General features: G+C 43.5%; 1 protein-coding gene across 2 annotated transcripts in view; it reads left to right on the top strand.

Moving 5' to 3' along the window:
• Window positions 1–24,661, top strand: part of RBMS3 (RNA binding motif single stranded interacting protein 3) — a 450,602-nt gene that overhangs the window by 418,965 nt on the left and 6,976 nt on the right. For both annotated transcript variants that reach the window (XM_072153580.1, XM_072153581.1), the window contains exon 11: window positions 19,367–19,477. In XM_072153580.1, coding sequence (XP_072009681.1) covers window positions 19,367–19,477 — 111 coding nt within the window. The remainder of the gene's footprint in view (window positions 1–19,366; window positions 19,478–24,661) is intronic.

Here is a 24,661-nt window from a genome sequence, read left to right as displayed (position 1 = left end):
AAAGGCAAATCTTGGTTCGACTCATGGACACTACAGGCAGTCCCCGACTTCCGAGTTACAGACAACCCGTAGATACCAACGGGGCACTCGGAATGCCATGCATGCGCAGTCCACTTCCTGGTTTCGTAGCGCTGCTTGACATGCTGCGCGTCCTCATTTGGCGGGCGGGCTCATTTCCACCTCCTGGTTTCATAGCGCTGCTTGACGTGCTGCGCGTCCTCATTGGGCGGGCGGGTGATGACGGGGTTCCTTGGGCGGAGTTAAAGACTGGCGCCGCCATGGAGGTGACGGGGAGCACAATGGAGGTGATGGGGATCCGCTGCCGATGTATACAGTAAGTAATTGCCGGCAGTATCGCGGGGTACAGGTAACTAAGGAAGCGTTCGCTGGTGTTCCGACTTACATGCAAATTAAACTTAAGTACAACCCTCCAGTCCCTATCTTGTACGTAACCCGGGGACTGCCTGTATTGTTTTTTCCTCTGATTATACACCCGTTTTTTTTTGTGGCCTGCTCACAGCTACATGTATTTCTGTTGGCTCATTATACAGCTAAGGATGCCTGAGCACCCTGTCTGAGCCCCAAGGAAATCAATGGGGTCACACATAGTCAGCACACAGTGATAATACATTTGCGCCCCATTTTTGTGCCCAAACAGCTTAGAATCAGGTAAAATACTGTAGATTTATGGCTAACAAAAAGCCAATAGATCCTTAGTGTGGCCATAGGAAAAATCTAGTCAAAAGATTGTCAAACAATGTAATGACCTATCATTCATTATCGCCTTCATTATCACTGTTATACAATTGTCACTTAATATTGCAACTAAAGAATGACAGTAAAAATACACTGTAATACACTATTATGAGCATTTTATTAGCTATTTTACTTTTAGCATGCTCAAAGAAATTAGGACTTGGCATACATAATGGATGTCTAATGCCAAGAGAATGGAAGCTCCCTGCAGACTTTCCTAGCTAATGTTGGAAAGTTCTATTAACCATATATTACAATAATATAATGAGGAGGAGAATGGTTTTCGTTTTATATTAGAATGATAATCATAAAATGTGTGATATTACTACTACTGTAAATGCCACATCAGTGGTAAGTAGCATTTATAGTGCATGGAAAGTAGCTCATTTCGCAAGTGGAATCTTTTTAACATAAGTGTTTTAAAATGCTATTATTAAAAAGGGCTGTCTCGGATTAGAAATAATAGGGTATCAGAATAACTACTAATGGGATACATTCTATTAGAGGTGAGAAAAAGATTCAGGCGTGGCCATTTTGCCCGTAAAGCTGTACAATCGGGAAATGTGTGAGTCAGAAAATATTACACACTGCGGATGGGAATTGCTGTTATTAGGCTCATGAAGAACATACACACTTTCTTATACTTCTAAGATTTTCGGAGGGCCCAGCTTAAGGGGTGCATTGCCTGTAATGCAGTGCAACCGCATGCTGAGCTACATAAGACAACCCCTTTAAATGGAATGTATCTTCTGCATCCCCAATTCTAAGCTAGTGACATAAATATCACAGTGTTAGCAGTGCATACATAGCTTATTAATGTGAACTAGGGCTTGCAAGTCTTTTTTTTTCAATTTGTAAATAAAATATTGGGTGATCCATGGGTGGGTTTTTAACCTAAAGCTCCCCCACCACTTGACTATAATGAAACCTGTATATTTTGGTGTAAAATAAGTGTTTTAATATTCTTTTAAATTTAAATAGTGAAATGCATTATGATGTCAGTGTACAGCTTCATTGGGCTCCAACTGCTAAAAGAGGTTGTTACCCTGTATTGCCCACATTCTACCTGCTTCTTGGTTGGAACTTACTGGGGCACATTTACTATGGGACGTGCACCAGTTTTCTGCCAGACTTTGTACGTTCTTTCAGGTGCAAACTGCTTTCACATGTATTTAAGAAGGGTCTGCACCACAATTGGGTTGCACGTGACCCTTTTGTGGCACAGGTGCACTAGTCATCACCTGACACAAATTAGGGGGTGTTCCAGTGCTCCAGATTTATCATGCAAAGTCCAACAGAATTGTGTTGCATGCCCCATGTTAAAGGTGCACCAGAATAAAGTGCTGAACTCTGTTGGAACAGTGTAGGGAGCACCAGATTCATGAAGAACGGGTAGTTAGAAGAAGACAAAAGAGAAGCTTACAGTAATGCAATTGTAAGTAGGGCATTAACACTGGAATTTGGAAATGCAAAGCTTACTGTGTCTTTGGGACATTAAATAGCATGCAGTGAAGCCAACTGGGTAATATTACTGGAGTAACTAACATGTTCCCTTTAAATGAACAAGCCCCATCAGTAATGTCAGATAAAGTGAGCATCCATGGGTGGTGCTGTGCAATTGTTTGACTGTTACCCAAACATGGACATCCCCTTTAAAATATAAAGGCTTTGTATAATAAGTAATTTTTAGTGTTCATTAAATTTCATCTTAACAATGAACCTCTTCAGTGCACAATGTTAATTGTGCCACTTAATTTCGTTAGACATCTTTTATGTTCTACTTAGTTAATTCTTTTTGATACAAATGAACATATAAAAGTGTAGCTAATTAATTCTCCCCACTGCTTACTAGTATAATATTGATGAGATCTATGACTTTCCCTACCTTAGAAAGTTTGCAGCAATAGAATTTCCTGGAAGAAGTTTTTGTTGTTCCTCAGTCAGTTACTGCTGTTATTTTTTGCATCTCTATTTGTCACAGATATTTAATTCTTCCACTGTAATAAGTAGTGGAGCCAACAGATATTGTCTACAGCATAATTACTGTAAAAAATATAATCCCCCAATGCTGAAAAATAACAAACCGAGCACATGTTATTTTAAAAGGTTTTAAAGTTTTTATATGGCCCATATCTAAAATGTACCAAAGGACTACATTTAGAGATGAGCGAACATGCTCGTCCGAGCTTGATGCTCGGTCGAGCATTAGGGTACTCGAAACTGCTCGTTGCTCGGACGAATACTTCGCCCGCTCGAGAAAATGGCAGCTCCCGCCGTTTTGCTTTTTGGCGGCCAGAAACAGAGCCAATCACAAGCCAGGAGACTCTGCACTCCACCCAGCATGACGTGGTACCCTTACACGTCGATAGCAGTGGTTGGCTGGCCAGATCAGGTGACCCTGGGATAGACTAGCCGCTGCCCGCGCTGCTCGGATCATTCTGTGTCTGGATGCCGCTAGGGAGAGAGCTGCTGCTGGTCAGGGAAAGCGTTAGGGTGTTCTATTAGCTTACTGTTAGGCAGGAGTGATTCTCAAAGAACCCAACAGCCCTTCTTAGGGCTACAATAACGTTCTACTTTTTTTATTTTAATTTGCATCTAGTACCATTTTGTGAGGAATTAGCAGGGGGACTTGCTACCGTTGTGTTTAGCTCTTAGTGGCACACATATCCATAGCAAAGACCGAAGTGGGAAAATTTAGTAGGGGTTGGATTTCAATTAGGCACTAACTCAGTGTCATCTCATCTGGCATAGTAGTGTGCTTTGATACTTGGCTAGAAAATAGCCATAGGAGAATACAAAGAGCTTACTTACGCCTACAGTAGCGTTCTATATATTTGATTTCTGGTTGATCTGCTGGTGGCTGTACTTTCTGCAGTGCATGTACTAGCCAATTCTGAGCAATTTGTAGTGAGACTTGCGACCGCTGTGTTCTGCGCTTAGTGACGCACATATCCATAGCAAAGACCGAAGTGGGAAAATTTAGTAGGGGTTGGATTTCAATTAGGCACTAACTCAGTGTCATCTCATCTGGCATAGTAGTGTGCTTTGATACTTGGCTAGAAAATAGCCATAGGAGAATACAAAGAGCTTACTTACGCCTACAGTAGCGTTCTATATATTTGATTTCTGGTTGATCTGCTGGTGGCTGTACTTTCTGCAGTGCATGTACTAGCCAATTCTGAGCAATTTGTAGTGAGACTTGCGACCGCTGTGTTCTGCGCTTAGTGACGCACATATCCATAGCAAAGACCGAAGTGGGAAAATTTAGTAGGGGTTGGATTTCAATTAGGCACTAACTCAGTGTCATCTCATCTGGCATAGTAGTGTGCTTTGATACTTGGCTAGAAAATAGCCATAGGAGAATACAAAGAGCTTACTTACGCCTACAGTAGCGTTCTATATATTTGATTTCTGGTTGATCTGCTGGTGGCTGTACTTTCTGCAGTGCATGTACTAGCCAATTCTGAGCAATTTGTAGTGAGACTTGCGACCGCTGTGTTCTGCGCTTAGTGACGCACATATCCATAGCAAAGACCGAAGTGGGAAAATTTAGTAGGGGTTGGATTTCAATTAGGCACTAACTCAGTGTCATCTCATCTGGCATAGTAGTGTGCTTTGATACTTGGCTAGAAAATAGCCATAGGAGAATACAAAGAGCTTACTTACGCCTACAGTAGCGTTCTATATATTTGATTTCTGGTTGATCTGCTGGTGGCTGTACTTTCTGCAGTGCATGTACTAGCCAATTCTGAGCAATTTGTAGTGAGACTTGCGACCGCTGTGTTCTGCGCTTAGTGACGCACATATCCATAGCAAAGACCGAAGTGGGAAAATTTAGTAGGGGTTGGATTTCAATTAGGCACTAACTCAGTGTCATCTCATCTGGCATAGTAGTGTGCTTTGATACTTGGCTAGAAAATAGCCATAGGAGAATACAAAGAGCTTACTTACGCCTACAGTAGCGTTCTATATATTTGATTTCTGGTTGATCTGCTGGTGGCTGTACTTTCTGCAGTGCATGTACTAGCCAATTCTGAGCAATTTGTAGTGAGACTTGCGACCGCTGTGTTCTGCGCTTAGTGACGCACATATCCATAGCAAAGACCGAAGTGGGAAAATTTAGTAGGGGTTGGATTTCAATTAGGCACTAACTCAGTGTCATCTCATCTGGCATAGTAGTGTGCTTTGATACTTGGCTAGAAAATAGCCATAGGAGAATACAAAGAGCTTACTTACGCCTACAGTAGCGTTCTATATATTTGATTTCTGGTTGATCTGCTGGTGGCTGTACTTTCTGCAGTGCATGTACTAGCCAATTCTGAGCAATTTGTAGTGAGACTTGCGACCGCTGTGTTCTGCGCTTAGTGACGCACATATCCATAGCAAAGACCGAAGTGGGAAAATTTAGTAGGGGTTGGATTTCAATTAGGCACTAACTCAGTGTCATCTCATCTGGCATAGTAGTGTGCTTTGATACTTGGCTAGAAAATAGCCATAGCAATAGGATAGCATTGTTTGGTTTTAAAAACTCAAAAAAAAACAAAAAACACAAAAAAAAAACAAAAAACACAAAAAAAAACAAAAAACACAAAAAAAAAAACAAAAAAAAGTTAAAAAAAAAATAAAGTTATAACTCTCATTTTAAAAATGTTTAACCCGAGGGCTAGGGGTAGAGGACGAGGGCGGGGACGTGGGCGTCCAACTACTGCAGGGGTCAGAGGCCGTGGTCCTGGGCGGGGTGAGACACCACCTGCTGATGAGGAAGCAGGGGAACGCCGCAGAGCTACACTCCCTAGGTTCATGTCTGAAGTTACTGGGACTCGTGGTAGAGCACTGTTGAGGCCAGAACAGTGCGAACAGGTGATGTCGTGGATTGCTGACAATGCTTCGAGCAATTTGTCCACCACCAGTCAGTCTTCCACGCAGTCCACCCATGTCACCGAAATCGCCACTCCTCCAGCTCCTGCACCTCAGCCTCCTCCCCCCCAGTCTGCCCCCTCCCAGGAAAATTTGGCATTTGAACCGGCATACTCTGAGGAACTGTTTTCTGGACCCTTCCCACAGTCACAAACCACTTGTCCGGTTGCTGCTGAGCAATTTTCCGATGCCCAGGTTTTCCACCAGTCACAGTCTGTGGGTGATGATGACCTTCTTGACGTTTTGGAAGTGTGTAAAGAGGTGTCCGACGATGAGGAGACACGGTTGTCAGACAGTGGGGAAGTTGTTGTCAGGGCAGGAAGTCCGAGGGGGGAGCAGACTGAGGGATCGGAGGATGATGAGGTGACAGACCCAAGCTGGGTTGAGAGGCCGGGTGAACACAGTGCTTCTGAGACAGAGGAGAGTCCTCGACCAGAACAGGTTGGAAGAGGCAGTGGTGGGGCCAGACGGAGAGGCAGGGCCAGAGCTGGTGCATCAGCGCCAAATGTGTCAACTAGTGAAGCTCCCGTGGCGAGGGCTCTTGCGGCGAGGGCTAGATCTTCAGAAGTCTGGAGGTTCTTTAAGGAAACACCGGATGACCGACGGACTGTGGTGTGCAACATTTGCCAAACCAGGCTCAGCAGGGGTTCCACCACTACTAGCTTAACTACCACCAGTATGCGCAGGCATATGAATGCTAAACACCCCACTCAGTGGCAACAAGCCCGTTCACCTCCGGCCGTGCACACCACTGCTCCTTCCCCTGTGTCAGCTGCTAGTCAGCCCCCTGCCCAGGACCCTGCCACAAAAACCCCATCGTCGCCTCCACGATCCTCCACAGCATCCACCAGCGTTCAGCTCTCCATACCCCAGACGCTGGAGCGGAAACGCAAATATAGTGCAACCCACCCGCACGCCCAAGCCCTTAATGTGCACATCTCCAGATTGCTTAGCCTGGAGATGCTGCCCTATAGGCTAGTAGAGACCGAGGCCTTTCGCAACCTCATGGCGGCGGCCGCCCCTCGGTATTCGGTCCCCAGCCGCCACTACTTTTCCCGATGTGCCGTCCCAGCCCTGCACCAGCACGTGTCAGACAACATCATCCGTGCCCTGACCAACGCCGTTTCTGACAAGGTCCACCTGACCACGGACACGTGGACGAGTGCTGCCGGGCAGGGCCACTATATATCGCTGACGGCACATTGGGTTAACTTGGTGGAGGCTGGGACCGAGTCTGACCCTGGGGCTGCTCATATACTGCCGACGCCGAGGATTGCGGGGCCTACCTCGGTCCAGGTGTTTCAGGCCTACTATGCCTCCTCCTCCTCCCACCCCTCCTCCACCTCCTCCTCCGAACTACCATCCGTGGGCACGGCGCCATCAGTCGGTAGCTCTAGGCACAGCAGCAGTGCCGTCGCTAAGCGACAGCAGGCGGTGCTCAAACTGCTGAGCCTAGGCGACAAAAGGCACACCGCCCAAGAGCTATTACAGGGCATCACGGCGCAGACTGATCTGTGGCTGGCACCGCTGAACCTCAAGCCGGGAATGGTTGTGTGTGACAACGGCCGTAACCTTGTGGCGGCTCTGCAACTCGGCAGACTGACACATGTGCCATGCCTGGCCCATGTGTTAAATCTGATAGTTCAGCGTTTCCTCAAGACATACCCCAATCTGTCTGATTTGCTCACGAAGGTGCGCCGCATCTGTGCGCATTTCAGGAAGTCCAGCCCAGATGCTGCCACTCTCAGGGCAGCGCAGCGCCGCCTCCAACTGCCCGCTCACCGACTGTTGTGCGACGTGCCCACGAGGTGGAATTCAACACTGACCATGTTATCCAGAGTTTACCAGCAGCGCAGAGCGATTGTAGACTGCCAGATGTCAACTTCCACCAGAACTGGTAGTCAGGTCAGTCAGCTTCCTCAAGTCTACAATGAGGAGTGGACGTGGATGTCTGATATCTGTCAGGTGCTGAGTAACTTTGAGGAGTCAACACAGATGGTCAGTGGCGATGCCGCCATCATCAGCCTCACCATCCCGCTGCTTGGCCTGTTGAAAAACTCTCTGGTCAGCATGAAGTCGGAAGCTTTGCGCTCGTCACAAGAGACAGGGGAAGAATATTCCCTTGTTGATAGCCAAAGCACCCTCAGGTCTGTTTCTCAGCGCATATCGGAGGAGGTGGAGGTGGAGGAGGATGAGGAGGAAGAGGAGGAGAATGTTGGCGAGACACAAGAGGGGACCATTGTTGAGTCCTTCACTGTTCAGCGTGTATGGGCAGAAGAAGAGGAGTTGGAGGAGTTGGAGGAGGAGGAAATGGACAGTCAGGCCAGTGAGGGGAGTGAATTCTTACGCGTTGGTACTCTGGCGCATATGGCAGATTTCATGCTAGGCTGCCTATCCCGTGACCCTCGCGTTCAAAGAATTTATTCCAGCACCGATTACTGGGTGTTCACTCTCCTGGACCCACGGTACAAGCAAAATCTTCCCACTCTCATCCCTGCAGAGGAAAGGAGTGTGAGAATGCATGAATACCAGCAGGCCCTGGTGCACAAGCTGAAACAGTATTTCCCTTCTGACAGCGCTAGCGGCAGAGTGCGTAGTTCTGCGGGACAAGTAGCGAGGGAGAGTAGGCGAGCAGGCAGCTTGTCCAGCACTGGCAAGGGTACGCTTTACAAGGCTTTTGCCAGCTTTATGTCACCCCAGCAAGACACTGTCACCTGTCCCCAGTCTCGGCAGAGTAGGGCTGATCTTTACAGAAAGATGGTGAGGGAGTACGTAGCTGACCATACCATCGTCCTAAATGATCACACAGCTCCCTACAACTACTGGGTTTCAAAGCTGGACATGTGGCACGAACTGGCGCTGTACGCCTTGGAGGTTCTTACCTGCCCTGCCGCTAGCGTCTTGTCCGAGCGGGTTTTCAGTGCAGCTGGTGGCATCATCACCGATAAGCGTACACGCCTGTCGACTGACAGCGCTGACAGGCTGACGCTTATTAAAATGAATAAAGGCTGGATTTCTCAGAATTTCTAATCTCCACCAGGTGAAGGAAGCTCAACCTGAATAATTGATCCACTCCTCCTCCTCCTCATTTTCCTCCTTCTCCTCCTCTTTGTACAGTAAAGCAGAGGAAAATGGCTATTTTTTGACAGGGCCCACTGGCTCTTGCTATAGTACTTCATGCATTTAATTTTTCTGGAGGGCCACCTACCCGGTCCTCTGTTTGAAACAATTTTTGTGAGTGCCACATACAGGCACTCAATCTATTCCATTTTACTGCAGGGCCACCTACCTGCTCCTCTGGTTTGAAACATTTTTGGGACTGCCACATACAGGCACTCAATCTATTCCATTTTACTGGAGGGCCACCTACCTGCTCCTCTGGTTTGAAAAATTTTTGGGACTGCCACATACAGGCACTCAATCTATTCCATTTTACTGCAGGGCCACCTACCTGCTCCTCTGGTTTGAAACATTTTTGGGACTGCCACATACAGGCACTCAATCTATTCCATTTTACTGGAGGGCCACCTACCTGCTCCTCTGGTTTGAAAAATTTTTGGGACTGCCACATACAGGCACTCAATCTATTCCATTTTTCTGGAGGGCCACCTACCCGGTCCTCTGTTTTAAAAAATTTTTGGGACTGCCACATACAGGCACTCAATCTATTCCATTTTACTGGAGGGCCACCTACCTGCTCCTCTGGTTTGAAAAGTTTTGGGACTGCCACATACAGGCACTCAATCTATTCCATTTTACTGGAGGGCCACCTACCTGCTCCTCTGGTTTGAAAAATGTTTGGGACTGCCACATACAGGCACTATCCAAATTAAATTGTCTCCATAGCAGCCTCCACACGTTGTCTCCATTGCTACCTCCAAAAGTCGTCCATATAGCTGCCTCCATACATCGTCCCTTTATCAAACGAGGTGTGTCAGGCAGAAATTTGGGTTGTTTTCATGGATTCCACATCAAAGTTGTTAACTTTGTCGCCACCCTGCTGTGTTATCCACAAAATATACTGGCAAACTTTTACCATTTAGGGATATTATTTCAGCGCTTCTTGCGCATCTGTTTACATTCCCCTCACCCGGCATATCCTAAACTTATAAGAACGCTACTACACTTGATCTTATACAAAAGGTTCTTAGAAGTGCTGTTTGGGGAGTAGCCTAGAGACAGGGGCTTGGATTGGCGAAAGCTCGCCTGGCAGCGGAGCGCCAGCTCCATGCGCATCATGCGCTTCTTGCGCATCTGTTTACATTCCCCTCACCCGCCATATCCCAAACTTATAAGAACGCTACTACACTTAACTTGGTGCAGGCTGGGACCGAGTCTGACCCTGGGGCTGGTCATATACTGCCGACACAGAGAATTGCGGGGCCTACCTCGGTCCAGGTCTCAAAGGCCTACTATACCTCCTCCCACCCCTCCTCCACCTCCTCCTCCTCCGAATTACCATCCGTGGGCATGGCGCCATCAGTCGGTAGCTCTAGGCACAGCAGCAGTGCCGTCGCTAAGCGACAGCAGGCGGTGCTGAAACTGCTGAGCCTAGGCGATAAAAGGCACACCGCCCAAGAGCTATTACAGGGCATTCCACATCAAAGTTGTTAACTTTGTCGCCACCCTGCTGTGTAATCCACAAAATATACTTGCAAACTTTTACCATTTAGGGATATTATTTCAGCGCTTCTTGCGCATCTGTTTACATTCCCCTCACCCGCCATATCCTAAACTTATAAGAACGCTACTACACTTGATCTTATACAAAAGGTTCTTAGAAGTGCTGTTTGGGGAGTAGCCTAGAGACAGGGGCTTGGATTGGCGAAAGCTCGCCTGGCTGCAGAGCGCCAGCTCCATCCCAAGATCCAACTAACATAGTTGCAGCACCTTTAATCTACTACTAGTTCACTGCCTCCATAATAATAATAATAATAATCTTTATTTATATAGCGTCATCATATTCTGTAGCGCTTTACAAATCATAGGAAACAAATACAAATGTAATGTAACAGAGCACAACATTTGTATGGAACAACAGGAGTGAGGTCCCTGCTCGCCAGAGCTTACGGTTTATGAAGATGATGGGGTAACACGAGGTAAAAGAATATTTAATGGTCAAGCCATTCTTCTTAGGGAATAGAAAAAAATATAATAAATGGAATTGCTGTCGCTTGAACCACTCAGCCGTCATCTTATATACCAGGTCCAGGGTGAATGGGACTGCAGAGAAGTCTGGTGCCTGTTGGTTGCTGGATAACAGATGGGAGGACGACACAGGACGGGTTAGTAGAAGAGTTAAAACTTCATGCAGTTAATGAGTGTTATAGGCTTGCCTAAAGAAATGGGTTTTAAGAGCACGTTTGAAACTTTGGAGGTTAGGTATTAGTCTGATAGTCCGGGGCAGAGCATTCCATAGAATTGGTGCAGCTCTAGAGAAGTCTTGGAGACGCGAGTGGGAGGTCCGCACTAGGGTAGAGGTTAATCTAAGATCACTGGCGGATCTAAGAGCACGGGTTGGGCGATAGACTGAGATAAGAGAGGAGAGGTAGGGGGGTGCAGCATTATACAGAGCTTTATGGATGAGGGTTATTATTATTTTAAACTGTATTCGAAAGGAGACTGGCAGCCAGTGCAGCGACTGGCATGAACTGTAAGCATACATGGTCCCCTTATCAAACGAGCTGTGTCAGGCAGAATTTTGGGTTGTTTTCATGGCTTCCATGTTAACTTTGTCGCCACCCTGCTGTGTAATCCACAAAATATACTGGCAAACTTTTATCATGTACCGATATTATTTGAGCGCTTCTTGCTCACCTCCTTTGGTTCCTCTCTGACACCCATTGGTTTGAAGCCTGAGTCCAATTAGGGTATGTCGCCATGCCACTCTCTAGCCTGCTGCCGCTGCCTCTGCATGCCGTCCCCTATAGTGTCAGGGTCAATTATTGGATGTTTTAGATGCTATCTAGCTTCATTCTGTCACTCTGTCATGGCCATGCTGTTGCCCATAATTTTGGCATAATGGTGCGATTAGGCAGCCTCAGAGGCATCCATGCATGCTGCCCCTGCTGTTTCCTGTCCATTTCCGTGGTGTTTCCATCCTTTTCTGAGGTTCCCAGGTGTTTGGCCAAGCTTCCCTGTGCAGAGCCTTGGTCCCCTTGAAAAATGCTCGAGTCTCCCATTGACTTCAATGGGGTTCGTTATTCGAGACGAGCACTCGAGCATCGGGAAAAGTTCGTCTCGAATAACGAGTACTCGAGCATTTTAGTGTTCGCTCATCTCTAACTACATTTAATCATTAATTGGGTATTAAACCAAACGCTGGAACAGGGCTAATACCACAAGCCTCTGGTTATAACGTGGCTCACACCCCCATAGAACATAGCCTGGTTCATGCTGTATGAATGGACTGTAGCACGGCTGATGTTGAATATCCCAGACAGTAGCATAGCAGAAGCCACATGCCCCAGACCATATCATATGCATGATACTTTTTTTGAGCGAGTAAAACTGTGTGTACAAGCATCTATGGCATTTGTACAGGTGTTAATGCGACCTCTAGCAATGTAAATGTTGGAGTAAAGCTTAAGAAAATGGAATAGGGGTGCATCATTAAGGGTTCAAAGGGTATTCCAGGATATTTTTTTTTACCCAGATGCAAATGAGGCTTAAACATAAAAAGAACCTATCCTCTCCTCTCTTATTCCCCCTTTACCGCATTATAGCTCCCATCACTGTAATATTCTGTATATGATGTGGTGATGGAAGATGTATCTTACGCTGTCACTCCTGCGCCGGTGTATGAAAGCGGCCAAGCCTCCCCCGCGCATCCAGCCAGATACATCAAGAGGCTTGATGTATCTGGCAGGCTGCACGGCCGCCGGTCAAAACTACACCAGGTCCATCCTGTTGTAGTTTTGTTTAAAAACCAACAAACAAAAGAAAGCACCGTTCCCCTGCGCCCCTCCATTCTACTAAATGGAAAAGTAGAAAATCTATTAGATGAAATAATAATCTATGTAAACTGTTAGACAGTGTAGCACAAAATGTATTCTTTAAAATCTAAAAATGATATATTTCTTTTTTACTGCATTTTAATTGTGCCCGTAGCCTACAGTTTTTCCATTTATAATGCTTTCTGTGGGTGGCAGAATTTAAATATTATTTTTTTCGATTAGTGGGTGGTCTGTAATGTTTCACTTAAGTGAGCAGCACTTTTTGGCTCATCGTACATTTTTCCCAAACTAAGTAAATGGCTGTCTCAAGCATCTTCCTGCTGTTCAGTAGATGACTGCTAACTCCACGGGTTTGATTAATAGAGAAGGTAATGATATGCAAATCGACCACAATATTGCAGTATGCCATGCATTTTAATTAGTCTTAAAATTGTAGTATCATTGTAAATACTGAGATAAAGCAGCAATGATATATAAAATATATGGATTACAATAAAATTAAGTGCAGCAATGAAAGGATACTGTCATAAAAATCTTAGTATGCTTCATTTAAACTCATCAGCCCCAATGGGCCGTTCTATAGAATTTTCGTTTACAAGTTGTATGTGTTAAAACCAGTGCACACTTTGAGAAATATTATTACATGATATAGGATTTATCATATATACAAGCATAATGAATAACACTATCCGGCGTTTCCAAATAAGCCAAAATCTATGTAACTATGGGCCAGATGTATCACAGTTGAGGTGCATTCGTTTAGATTTTGCATCTTAATGAGGCGCAGTGTTGAACCTAAATAATCACAAACTACAACCATCTCTGATGAGTTGAGTTCAAGCCTTTTATAAATCCTTTGTGAGTCTCTGCATGATTTTGTGACTGCACTTTACTTTAAGCGCTATGTAGGTGCAATTTTTGATTCAGGCTCTTACGTGTGATCCTCCTACAAGCTCCTCTCTGCTTCTCTCCCACATCACTGCATGAGAATAACCCTCACAGCAGAGCCAAGGTGCGGGACAAGTCGCACCCAGTGATCTCCTCAGAAGTCGCTTCTCCTGGAGGGGATCCAACAGTGCTGATCTTCTGCTGCCCCCTGTAATTCTGGCCAGTATTTCTTCTGAGACACTAGTGTGGTCACCATGCTACACAGGGACACTTCTCTGTACTGTCTACAAGCTTCCGCACACTTTTTTCTATCCTGCTCTGAGCTGCTGCTTTTGCAGATTATTTGTAAATAAAAGCTCATGAATATAAACAGAGGCTGCAGGTAGTGTAAACACTGGCTGAGCTCTGCTGCTGTAATATACAGGGGATACAGGGGATACACTGCCCTGCCCAAGAGTTCAGTACTTGCTTCTCAGTCTACCCCACCTTCGGAGTGTTTTTGCGCCACAATTGCGCCTTAATGAAAAAATCACTAATGATGAATCATTAGTAGGGGCAGCAGAAAAACATCTGGATTGATAGGACAAATGAGGAAAACATGTTTATTTTTGATAAGCGGCTAGTTTAGGTGTTTAGGCGCAAAACTGGTGCAAAAACACAGCGAAAAGTCCCAAAACCAAAAAGAAATAGTGATACATCTGGCCCTACCAGGTTTACCAGGTTAATCCATGTATTCTTATCAGAGTTACCACGAATGATAAGTAACCAGGCAGACCACAACGGCATTAGTAATTATAAATATAATATTTGATTGTAATAATTTAATATCAATATTAATAATTTGATCCCAAGTACTTACAATAATTGTATTATTAATCTTTATAAGAAAATAAAAATTAGTTGTGTGCACTATTTTTTGGCACTTTGAAACGCAGTCACAAAATAGTCATGTTTTCTATGGCATCTTGTAGCTTAAGACTCTTACACAGACACATTAGGTATCATCCACTGCACTAAACTCAGTACTGTGTAATAGGCCAGTGGCTTTTGAATACAAATACATTAAAGATGAAAACCTTTTCCAAGCCAATACATCTAATAAATAAATTTAATACATAAAATTTTAAAATGAAATAGAGAAGGGGGATATATCAGAAGTACCTGAGTGCCAAGCTGTCCTAGTTTCTCATGGCAACCAATCAGAACTCAGTTTCATTCTACCACATCAGTTTATAAAATGAAAGCTGAGCTCTGATTGGTTTCCATGGGCAACTAGAACAGTTTTGCTTTTAGACACTTCTGATAAATCTCTGCCTACATTTTTTTTTCTTATTTATGGTTATGTATTAAAAATAATAAGGGACCGCATGATGCTCATTCTACAAAAAATGAATCAATCCCCTGCTCAAGTGGAAAAATAAAAATGTGGAAGGTGTTAAAGAAAAATTGCCACAGTGTGGGAACAGATTAGTCAATTAAACGTAGCATAGGTTAGAATACACAGTGAAAGATGGCCAAGCAGAGGGAACTTCAAGTGTAATTACCAGCAGCTAGATGTGGTGGGGGGGAACAAATATTTAAAGGCATACCTGCAGATGACGGATGCTTTGGAGTCCATTACTGAACCTGAACCTGCACCTGTAACACACAGTAACTCCCAGATGACACCACCCAGCTTTTCCAAAGAACATACACAACCAGCCAAGCTCAGGTGAATGCCATGAAAACAAAAAAAGGTGGATTTGCTGTTTTTGATTCTCCATTCTAAAAGATTGATAAGAAGTTATAAAATACATTCATGCAATGAAAAACTCAAAACTATTAAAATGTTATTATATTGGCCCACATATATGATACAGGCTGCACCAGTTTTCAGTGGCACTTTGCACATAAATAAATGTACAAAAGGCTTGCACGTGTATTTATGTAGTGTTGGCCCCAATTTTGTGTTGCGGCTGCACTGTGTCTACCGCAACAATGCCAGAAGTCTGATATTATTGTGGCGCACGTCAAATAAACTGAGTGCACTCGGTTTAAGCACTATCGTATGCAAGGTGCACCAGATTATTGAAGTCACACTCTGCACATTACACAGTCAAACTGCTCATAGTACACATGGCCGGCTCCAGGTTTAAGGAGGCCCCTGGGCGACAGAGTCTCAGCGGGCCCCTGTGCTCCTTACCTCCTGAATTTTGCGGCAGAGAAATTCCTTCCTACATAGTATACCCCCATTAGTGCCTCCAACCTCCCCCTCACATTGTGATACCAGCTCTGTGTCTAGGCTCGCGTAGCATGTGAATTACACATGCTGTACTGTGCAGGCTGCTTTTAATCCACAAATAGTAGCATAACTGAGGTTGGGGTCTCCTACAATATAAAGGTTACACCTGTAGCTAAATTTGTCAGCTTCTGTCATGCCAGCAGTCTGAGTTGTTTTTTCCACTATAAAATACAGAAGCTGCCCTGCATACAGCACATACCTATTACAAATGTATATAATATATACTCACATACATACATTACATACAGGATATACCTATTATACACGCATATAATATATACTCACATACATACATTACATACAGCACATACCTATTACATACGTATATAATATGTACTCACATTGATACAGCATATACCTATTACACATGCATATAATATATACTCACATAGATGCAGCATATACCTATTACACATAATATAGACACACGTACATAGTACAGGTAACAAACAGGTACAGGTTACAGACATCTATTACACATAATAAACATCACTCATACACTTATCCCCTTCACACAAACACATGATGTATATATAGCAGACATTACTCAGATAACAGGCTGTAAACACACACATACAGATATAATGTACAGTCACACATGTATATTTGCTCACATCACACACATATACACAACATGTAAACATACAAGTGCAGTCACATACTTACCTCTCCAGTTAATAAGCTGTAGGTGGACCTTTGCTTCCCAGGAGAACATAGGAGCAGATTCACAGCTACTCCAGCACCTGGGTCACTGCACTGCTGCTTTCTCCCCTCCAGACAGCTGGTTCCTGGTGTCCCATTGCAGGCACAGGACCTGTCACACATGCTCCAGGCTTGTGGGGGTCTTATGCTGCCAGGAAGAGCAGAGTACAGGCCACTTCCTGGCAGCTGCACAGACGGCCCAGGCTGGTGGGCGGGGCCTCCACCATGAAAGGAGGAAGCAGCTAATGGGAGGTAAAACCAGCAAATGGAACATTCCAATGCTGCATCACAGGCACTGCTCTCTGCAGAGTGATTTCACTTAACTCCCCCACCTCAAGTGGGCCCTCCCAGCAGCTGTGGGCCCCGGCACTTGCCCGTGTATGCCGGGTGCTGGAGCCGGCCCTGATAGTACAGACTGCACTGTTCTTAGTAAAGCGCCCCAATATCTTTTATCGAACATGGCAAAGGTACCAATGAACCAGTGAATGTATTGGGGAATGCAAGCTTCTATACAGCAGCAGAGGGGGAGGGGGGTTTGGGGAGCATTGTAATGTAGAGATCAAAGATCATAGTGCTCAAAGTTCAGCTACAATCCTGGAATATAAATAATTAAAGGTTTTTTACATCTTGGTATTCTGACACATCACCAGCATGTGATAAATATCTGATAGATGTTGTCTCCTGACCTCTTTCTCACTGCTGACTTAATGGAGCAGTGGCTCAAACTGACTGTCTGCTCTAATTCAAGTCGATAGGACCACGTAAATAAAAGAGCAATCAGCCTTAAAATATTAAAATATTCTGTTCCATTCTTACATTTTTGCTAAACACTACAAAATGAGATGACAAAATATGTTGTTAAGTGATTTAATTTCCATCAGTCTTTGCAAGACCTCAATTTGGGATATTGTGCTTTTTCATTGTGTACTGGGAAGCTTAAGTAGGCTTTCCTCTCCAGAAAATAGTGTCCCTGCATGGAGGTGCCAAGCTGAACTGTACGTTCTCTTCATTGGACCAAGTAATGGCACTGTTCATGCTGAGCTATAATTAAAGGTCTGAGTGGCAGCCCTAGCTCAAAGTTTATTTTTGTTACAGCTAAATCTAAAACTGTGGGAGGTTAAAGCAATATATATATATTTTACGTTTGATAATTTCCTTTTTTTGTATAAATAAATCTTTTTTTTTATAATAAAACAGTTTTTTTAGGGTAAAAAGTTAGATGAAAGTTTACCTTTCTTTCTGCAGAGCAGTATCCCTTGGGAGTGGCCAGTGAGAAGCGGTTCCCCCACCCTCAGTGACCCGCTCTGTCATGCATCTATTTTAAATTGAAAAAATGCCCCTTTCCCTCCTATTTGAGATAGACACATGACGGAGGTTTCCCACCCAAGATGAAAGATAAGAACAACACTTTGGTATTATATTTATCTACATAATGGTGCACATTTACTAAGGGTTTTGCGCTGCACTTTTGTCGTATTGTGCACCTTCTCCTAAGCTAAAACGGCTTGCACAGGTATTTAAGAAGTGTCTGCGCCGCTATTGTGTCACACGTTACCCTTTTGTGGCGCAGCTGCACTGGTCTCAACCTGACACAAATTAGGGGTCGTGTCGGCGGTCGGTCCAACTGATTCGGACTGAGCACTGCATTTAACTTGCAGATTGTGTCGCTCACCGTATGTTAAAAGTGCACCACAAAACAGTTGGTGAACTCTGTCGGGCTAGTGCGGGGAAACAATTCATGATTTCTGGCGCACGATCTTAGGGAATAACCGCACCAGGCATTATACAAGGAAAAAGCACTTTTAGTGCAGTTTCCGACTTTCTAAGTAAACGTGCCACAATCTTTTTGACTGTTTACATTGTTTCCAGTGGGTTGTCCAAGCAATTCATTTCTATAATGGTTGATCCCCTACCACTTCAGTTCTGACAGCATCAAAAAATACAATGAAGCAAATAGTGTGTGTGTGTGTGTGGGGGGGGGGGGTTGGGGTGATTGTGACCCCCTGAACCTTGCAAAAAAAGGATCCTTAAATAACCCTGATAAAAAAAAGTTAAATGGGCATCTAAGATCTTGAGTAATTTTTTCAAATGAAGGTTGCATTTCATTTGGTTGCTATTTAAAATTTTATGCAGATACAAACCACACCAGTGAATTAAATTTGGGTGGATCCTATGTATATATATATGCCATATCATACTATATGTTCCACCTCTTGGACACACACCAATTTGAAGAACAAGGGGTTCTTTGACTCTGCTCTTAATAATGGGGAGCATGGATAATGGGGGGCTCTTCAGTTGAGTTTTGTGAAAAGAGGAAAAAACCAAAAGGGATGCGGTTTGGGTGAGAACAAGGCCGTGTGAATATAAGGTCACAGAGTGACATTTGTTTTCCTTAAGAAACTTATGATGTAGTTACTATTGTTTTAGTTTCAAACATATAAACTTTATTAAAGTCGTAGAGATCACAATTAGAATCCCATCTGATTGCATCTGTTACAATAAACCTGTAATTATGGTCATGCAACATAATCTCTTCAACTATTCAAAGTGAATACAGGAAAGGAAAAAGGCAAAAAAGTAGTTACAATTGGTAAATATACATCCCACAACATATTGTACTCAATACACATTCTTTTAACGATACTATGGAATAGAAAGGATGAACTTTATCCAGGTGCTTTGGCTTAAATAAAGCATGTTCATTTTATCATAATATATTTTCAATACAAGCACTGTATCTACTTTGGTTAGCTTTTTCTCATTTGTAATATGTTTTAGTAACCTATGGCATTTTTAAGCAATACTAATTAACACTTGTTCCGTTTGTGTGAAATGTTAAACTCATTTCCATGTTTCACTATAGGGTGCTGTCATAACGCCAACTATGGATCACACCATGTCAATGCAGCAAGCTAGTATGATGGGACCTCTAACACAACAAATGAATCACCTCTCCTTGGGGACAACCGGAACAGTAAGAATTATTTTGTTACCTAGTAACATTATGAAATTCATTTCAGTAACTATTTTTCTTAGATACTGGTATGGCTAGTTGCATTTGCTTTAATGCAGTTCCCGCTACCCGATTATTACTAACATTCTACATCAGTTGCTTAAAAAGATATAATCAGAAATATGTCACTTCATAGATAGAGAGTAGAGATGAGCGAGTATTCTCGTCCGAGCTTGATGCTCGTTTGAGTATTAGAGTACTCGAAACGGCTTGTTGCTCGTACGAGTATCTCGCCGGCTCGAGATTGAGCATTTAGTTAAGGAAACACAGTGAAGAACAGTGAAGAAAACAATTAAAACAGTGAACACAGTGAACACATGATCATTTAAGTGAAGAACACATTGAAAGAACACAGTGAAGAACACATTGCAGATGTCCCGAACATCTGTTAACTTATCTGAAGACACGCGTGCCGAATGGTGTTCTTCACAATAGTATGTGAAGATTAATATGTGTGAAGAACCCATTGCAGCTGTATGGAAACATCTGCAATGTGTTCTTCACACATATTGCTATTCATATACTATTGTGAAGAACACCGTTCGGCGCGCGTGTCTTCCGATAAGTTAACAGATGTATGGAACACCTGCAATTTGTTCTTCACTGTGTTCTTTCAATGTGTTCTTTCAGTGAAAACCTCTGCAAACATCTACAATGTGTTCTTCTTTAGTGTTCTTTCAATGTGTTCTTACAGTGAAAAATGCTCGAGTCTCCCATTGACTTCAATGGGGTTCGTTATTCAATACGAGCATTCGAGCATCGGGAAAAGTTCGACCCAAGTAACGAGCACTCGAGCATTTTAGTGCTCGCTCATCTCTAATAGAGAGTCATAACAAACATAAAAGAACTTTATTAAAATTAAAAAAAAAAAAACCCAGGGCCATCAGTTGTCTAAAAACACAGTACAGGTGATTCCCCCTACTTGAAGGGAACCTGGCACCAGGGACCTCATTTTCACTAAAGACAGATTGTAAAAGCCCAAGACACCTGCAGTGCTAAAATGCCTCTCTGCCTTTTCAAAGCATCTGCATTACAATATAATTGTGTAACTTACTCTTGCATCCTGACAAAATCCTAGGGTAGTCACAGGGGCTGGGCTTTGGTTTGGAAACATTTCAAAAAACAACATGTGACTTGTCTGAGCTGTAGGCTGCCTCCATCTTTGTGCTCCTGTACAGCTTGTCCCTCCCACACTGATGTCAGGCTGACCAGGCTGTGACCTCTGAGAAGGAGCAGGAGATGGAGCTGTACAGGAGCACAAAGGTGAGGGCTAAGATCTGAGAAGTGAGTAACATAGACAAGGCACATGTTCTTTTTTGAGATGCATCCAAGCCAAAGTCCAGCCCCTGTGACTACCCCAGGCTTTTGTCAGGGTGCAAGAGTAAGTTATAACACACAATTATATTGTAATGCAGATGCTTAGAAAAGGCAGAAAGGCATCTTTGCACTGCAAGTGTAATAAGCTTCTGCAACCTGTCTTTAGTGAAAATGAGATCCCTAGTGTCAGGTTCCCTTTAAGAACACTCGACTTACATACGACCCCTAGTTAAAAACAGATCTCTGGATGTTGGTAATTTGATGTATTTTTGTCTTAGGTTACACTAAACAGCTATAACAGTTATCAAATGTGTCTGCAATGAAGCTTTATTGTTAATCCTGGCTCTTATGACAATCCAACATTTTTAAAATCCAACTGTCACAGAAACCAAAAAGATTTTGTCTGGGGCTACAATTGTAAAATATACAGTTCTGACTTACATCCAAATTCAACTTAAGAACAAACCTACAGAACCTATCTTGTATGTAACCCGGGAACTGCCTGAATACAAATGTGGTAGTAGCCATCATATAAAAATAATCCATAGCCAGTTGTGTACATGAATATAGTGCTGGTAGAAAATACACACCAAAGTAGCACAGCATACAAGCAAAAACAATTGCTACCCAGCGAACATTGCATGTCACAGCAAAAGTTACAGTGGGAACAGAAGAGACGACCACCACCAAAGTCCCTTGAGCAACAGAATTACTGTATAGGGTAATAATAGTATGTGAGTTCAAAACAATCAAATACCAAATGGTTCACCCAAAACTTGTGAAAATGCCTGTAAATTGTAAAGCACCTTGGCACAGATTATGTTGCATATACAGTACTCATAGTGGTGCTGCCTCACAGTTATAGGATAATCATGACACGATTAGGTGTCTTAGTGGACCTTACTGTATTTATCCAGTCACCATTATACAAGCTCATCCACTAAAGGTTATTTGTTCTTATTAACCTTTAGAAAACACCATTGTGATATTGAAATGCATTTTCTTGTTCTTTCATCAGATCTAATTATACTCACGATCATCCTTTTGCACCAAGGCACCACGCTGAATTTTTTTTTCTAGATATAGATAAATATAATTTGTGTTTGAGATTTCTATGAACATATTGCAATGCAACAACTTAGTGGGAGGTTATGCTTAGTTTTGCAAATGCAGGATTTATGGGAGTAAAGAGATTAAATTCCAATGAGTAATATCAGACCATGGGCCAGATGCATCACTTTTTTATTTTTTGTTGCTTTAGAGACTTTTTTTTATTTTGTTGCAGTCATTTTGTACCAGTTTTCCTCATTTATTGTACTAATCCAGATGTTTTGCTGTGCCTACTAATTATTCATCATTCAAGACTTTAGGTGCAATTTTGGCACAAAAACACTCTAGCTCAAAGGTGGTGTAGACTGAGTAGCAAGACTCTGAGCTCTTCTTCAGAGGAGTATATATTACAGAAAAATAGCTCAGTCAGTGTTTACACTAGCCCAGCCTCTGTTTATATTTCATGAGATGCTATTTATAAATAATCTGGAGCATCTGAGAGCAGGATAGAAAAGAAGTATGTTTGGGGAAGGGGCGGGAGACAGTACGGAGAAGTGTCCCCTGTGTAGCAGTGTCTCCAGGAGAAGCCACTGTTGAGAAGATTACTGGGTGCAGCGTGGGCTCTGCTGTGACTCTAATTTTCATGCTGTAGTGTGGGAGAGAAGCAGAGTGGAGCGTGTAGGAGACTTACATATAAGTGCCTAAATCAAAGATTGCACCTAAATTAAAGTGCAGTCACAAAATCATGCTGAGACTCGGAAGTGATTAATAAAAAGCATGAACTCAACTCATCACAGGTATTTGTAGCTTGTGCTAATTCAAGTGCAACAATCAGTGGCGTAACTAGAGTCCACTGGGCCCCGGGACAAAATTCCTAATGGGGCCCCCCCGCCCCCCAATTATACCGAAAAAAAAAAAAAAAAAAAACCCTTTCTGCTAACCGACATTTCAGTGATTATTACATATTCTGCCCCCCCGACAATGAATTATTAAATATTCTGCCCCCCACAATGAATTATTAAATATTCTGCCCCCCCCAATATATCATTAAATATTCTGCCCCCCACAATGAATTATTAAATATTCTTCCCCCACAATTAATTATTACATATTCTGCCCCCCCCCCCACAATGAATTATCACATATTCTCCTCCCCAATATATTATCACATATTCTCCCCCCCCCCAATGAATTATTAAATATTCTGCCCCCCCACACACACACACACAATTAATTAGCACATCAAATAAATGTTTTATACAATAAGTCCCTTTTACCTCAGATTTAAATAAAAGAAAACTGTACTCACCTCTGGCTCCCACATCTTCTATCTTCCGCCCGCGGCCAGACAGGAAAGGGTGCGCGGCAGCGTGATGACGTCATCACGCGGCCGCGCATCCTAGTTCATGGAGCGATGTGCGCCGGGGTGGTTTTCCGGCCACATCGCTCCACCTGCAATAATAGTGCTCGAGCGGCCACTTCCGACCGCATCGAGCACTATTCAGTGACGGGCAGGAGCTTCCTGTCCGGACGGAGGCCCCTGCCCGACTGCCAGTGGCGTACAGACCACGGTCGCCATTGAGACGGTCGCCCGGGCCCCCCCCCCGTCCCATGGGCCCGGTCTCAATGGCGACCGCTGCGACCGCGGTCGGTACGCCACTGGCAACAATGTGACTCATTTAGGCACAAAAACTGAAGTAGCACATCACAACTAGTGCTATGAGTAACAATTAAAATTGTTAGTGAGGCACATGTACTAAACGTTTGTCTTGCCTCTTTCTTTAATTCTTGAGACTTTACATGGTTACATGGTTCTCCGAGTTATCACTTGAATCTAGATGTAAAAGCGTCACAAATTTTGGTGCAAATTTAAGGTTGCCCCTACTAGGCATAGAAACTAGCTTAGAACTAATTGCGATGTTTGGAGACCTTTGGAGCCAAATGTATCAATTAGGAGAAACCACTGAGATAATTTTGACCAGCAGAAAAGACATTTTTGATTGTGGGGAGTGAAAATGGAAATTAAAGAACAAAAAAGAGCCAGGTCTCTAAAGGGTTAATGAAATGTCCACAGCAGAGCCCCCCTTTATATAAATGTCCACTTAAGAGCCCCCTTTAATAAAATGTCCACAGCAGAACCGCCTTAAATAACATTCCTTAGCAAGGTAAGTGTATAAGCAGATGCCCACTTTACATAAATGTCCACAGCAGATGCTCCCCTTTAATTGAAATGTCCATAGCAGAGTCCCCTTTAACAAAATGTCCACAGCAGATGCCCCCCGTTAATAAAATGTCCACAGCAGATGCCCCTTTAATACAATGTCCACAGCAGAGATCCCGCCTTTAGTGAAATATCCACAACAGGACCCTCTTATTAAAAAAAACCCTTTGACTTCTTCATCCCAACTGCACGTCTCCTTCTTTTTCTCTTTCTACCCGCTTGGTGCATATGCTATGACATAATACCGCCACAAAATCTCCGCTTCACAGTGTATGTGCCCTGGCAGGAAGAGCAGAAGACAGAGCCACGGGGATGGGAGAAGAAGCCGGAAGGTAAGTATAGATATTTTTTTAAAAATTGATGGCGTATCTTCATGTAGGGCTTGGGTGTGGACCACCTATATGAAGAACCACCATTGATCTTTGGAGCTCTGCGGCATGTCAGATTTATTATTGTGTCTTTGGTTCTTGATAAATCACAGCACATAGACCAGCGGGACTAGAGTCAATTTGCGACAAAACTTCAGTCCAGTTCAGTCCTATTGTGAAAACTTGGCT

Source organism: Engystomops pustulosus, chromosome 5 (assembly GCF_040894005.1).
Source record: "Engystomops pustulosus chromosome 5, aEngPut4.maternal, whole genome shotgun sequence".
NCBI classification, from domain to species: domain Eukaryota; kingdom Metazoa; phylum Chordata; class Amphibia; order Anura; family Leptodactylidae; genus Engystomops; species Engystomops pustulosus.
Note: the sequence above shows the minus strand (reverse complement) of the source record. Positions and strands in the feature narration are given on the sequence as shown.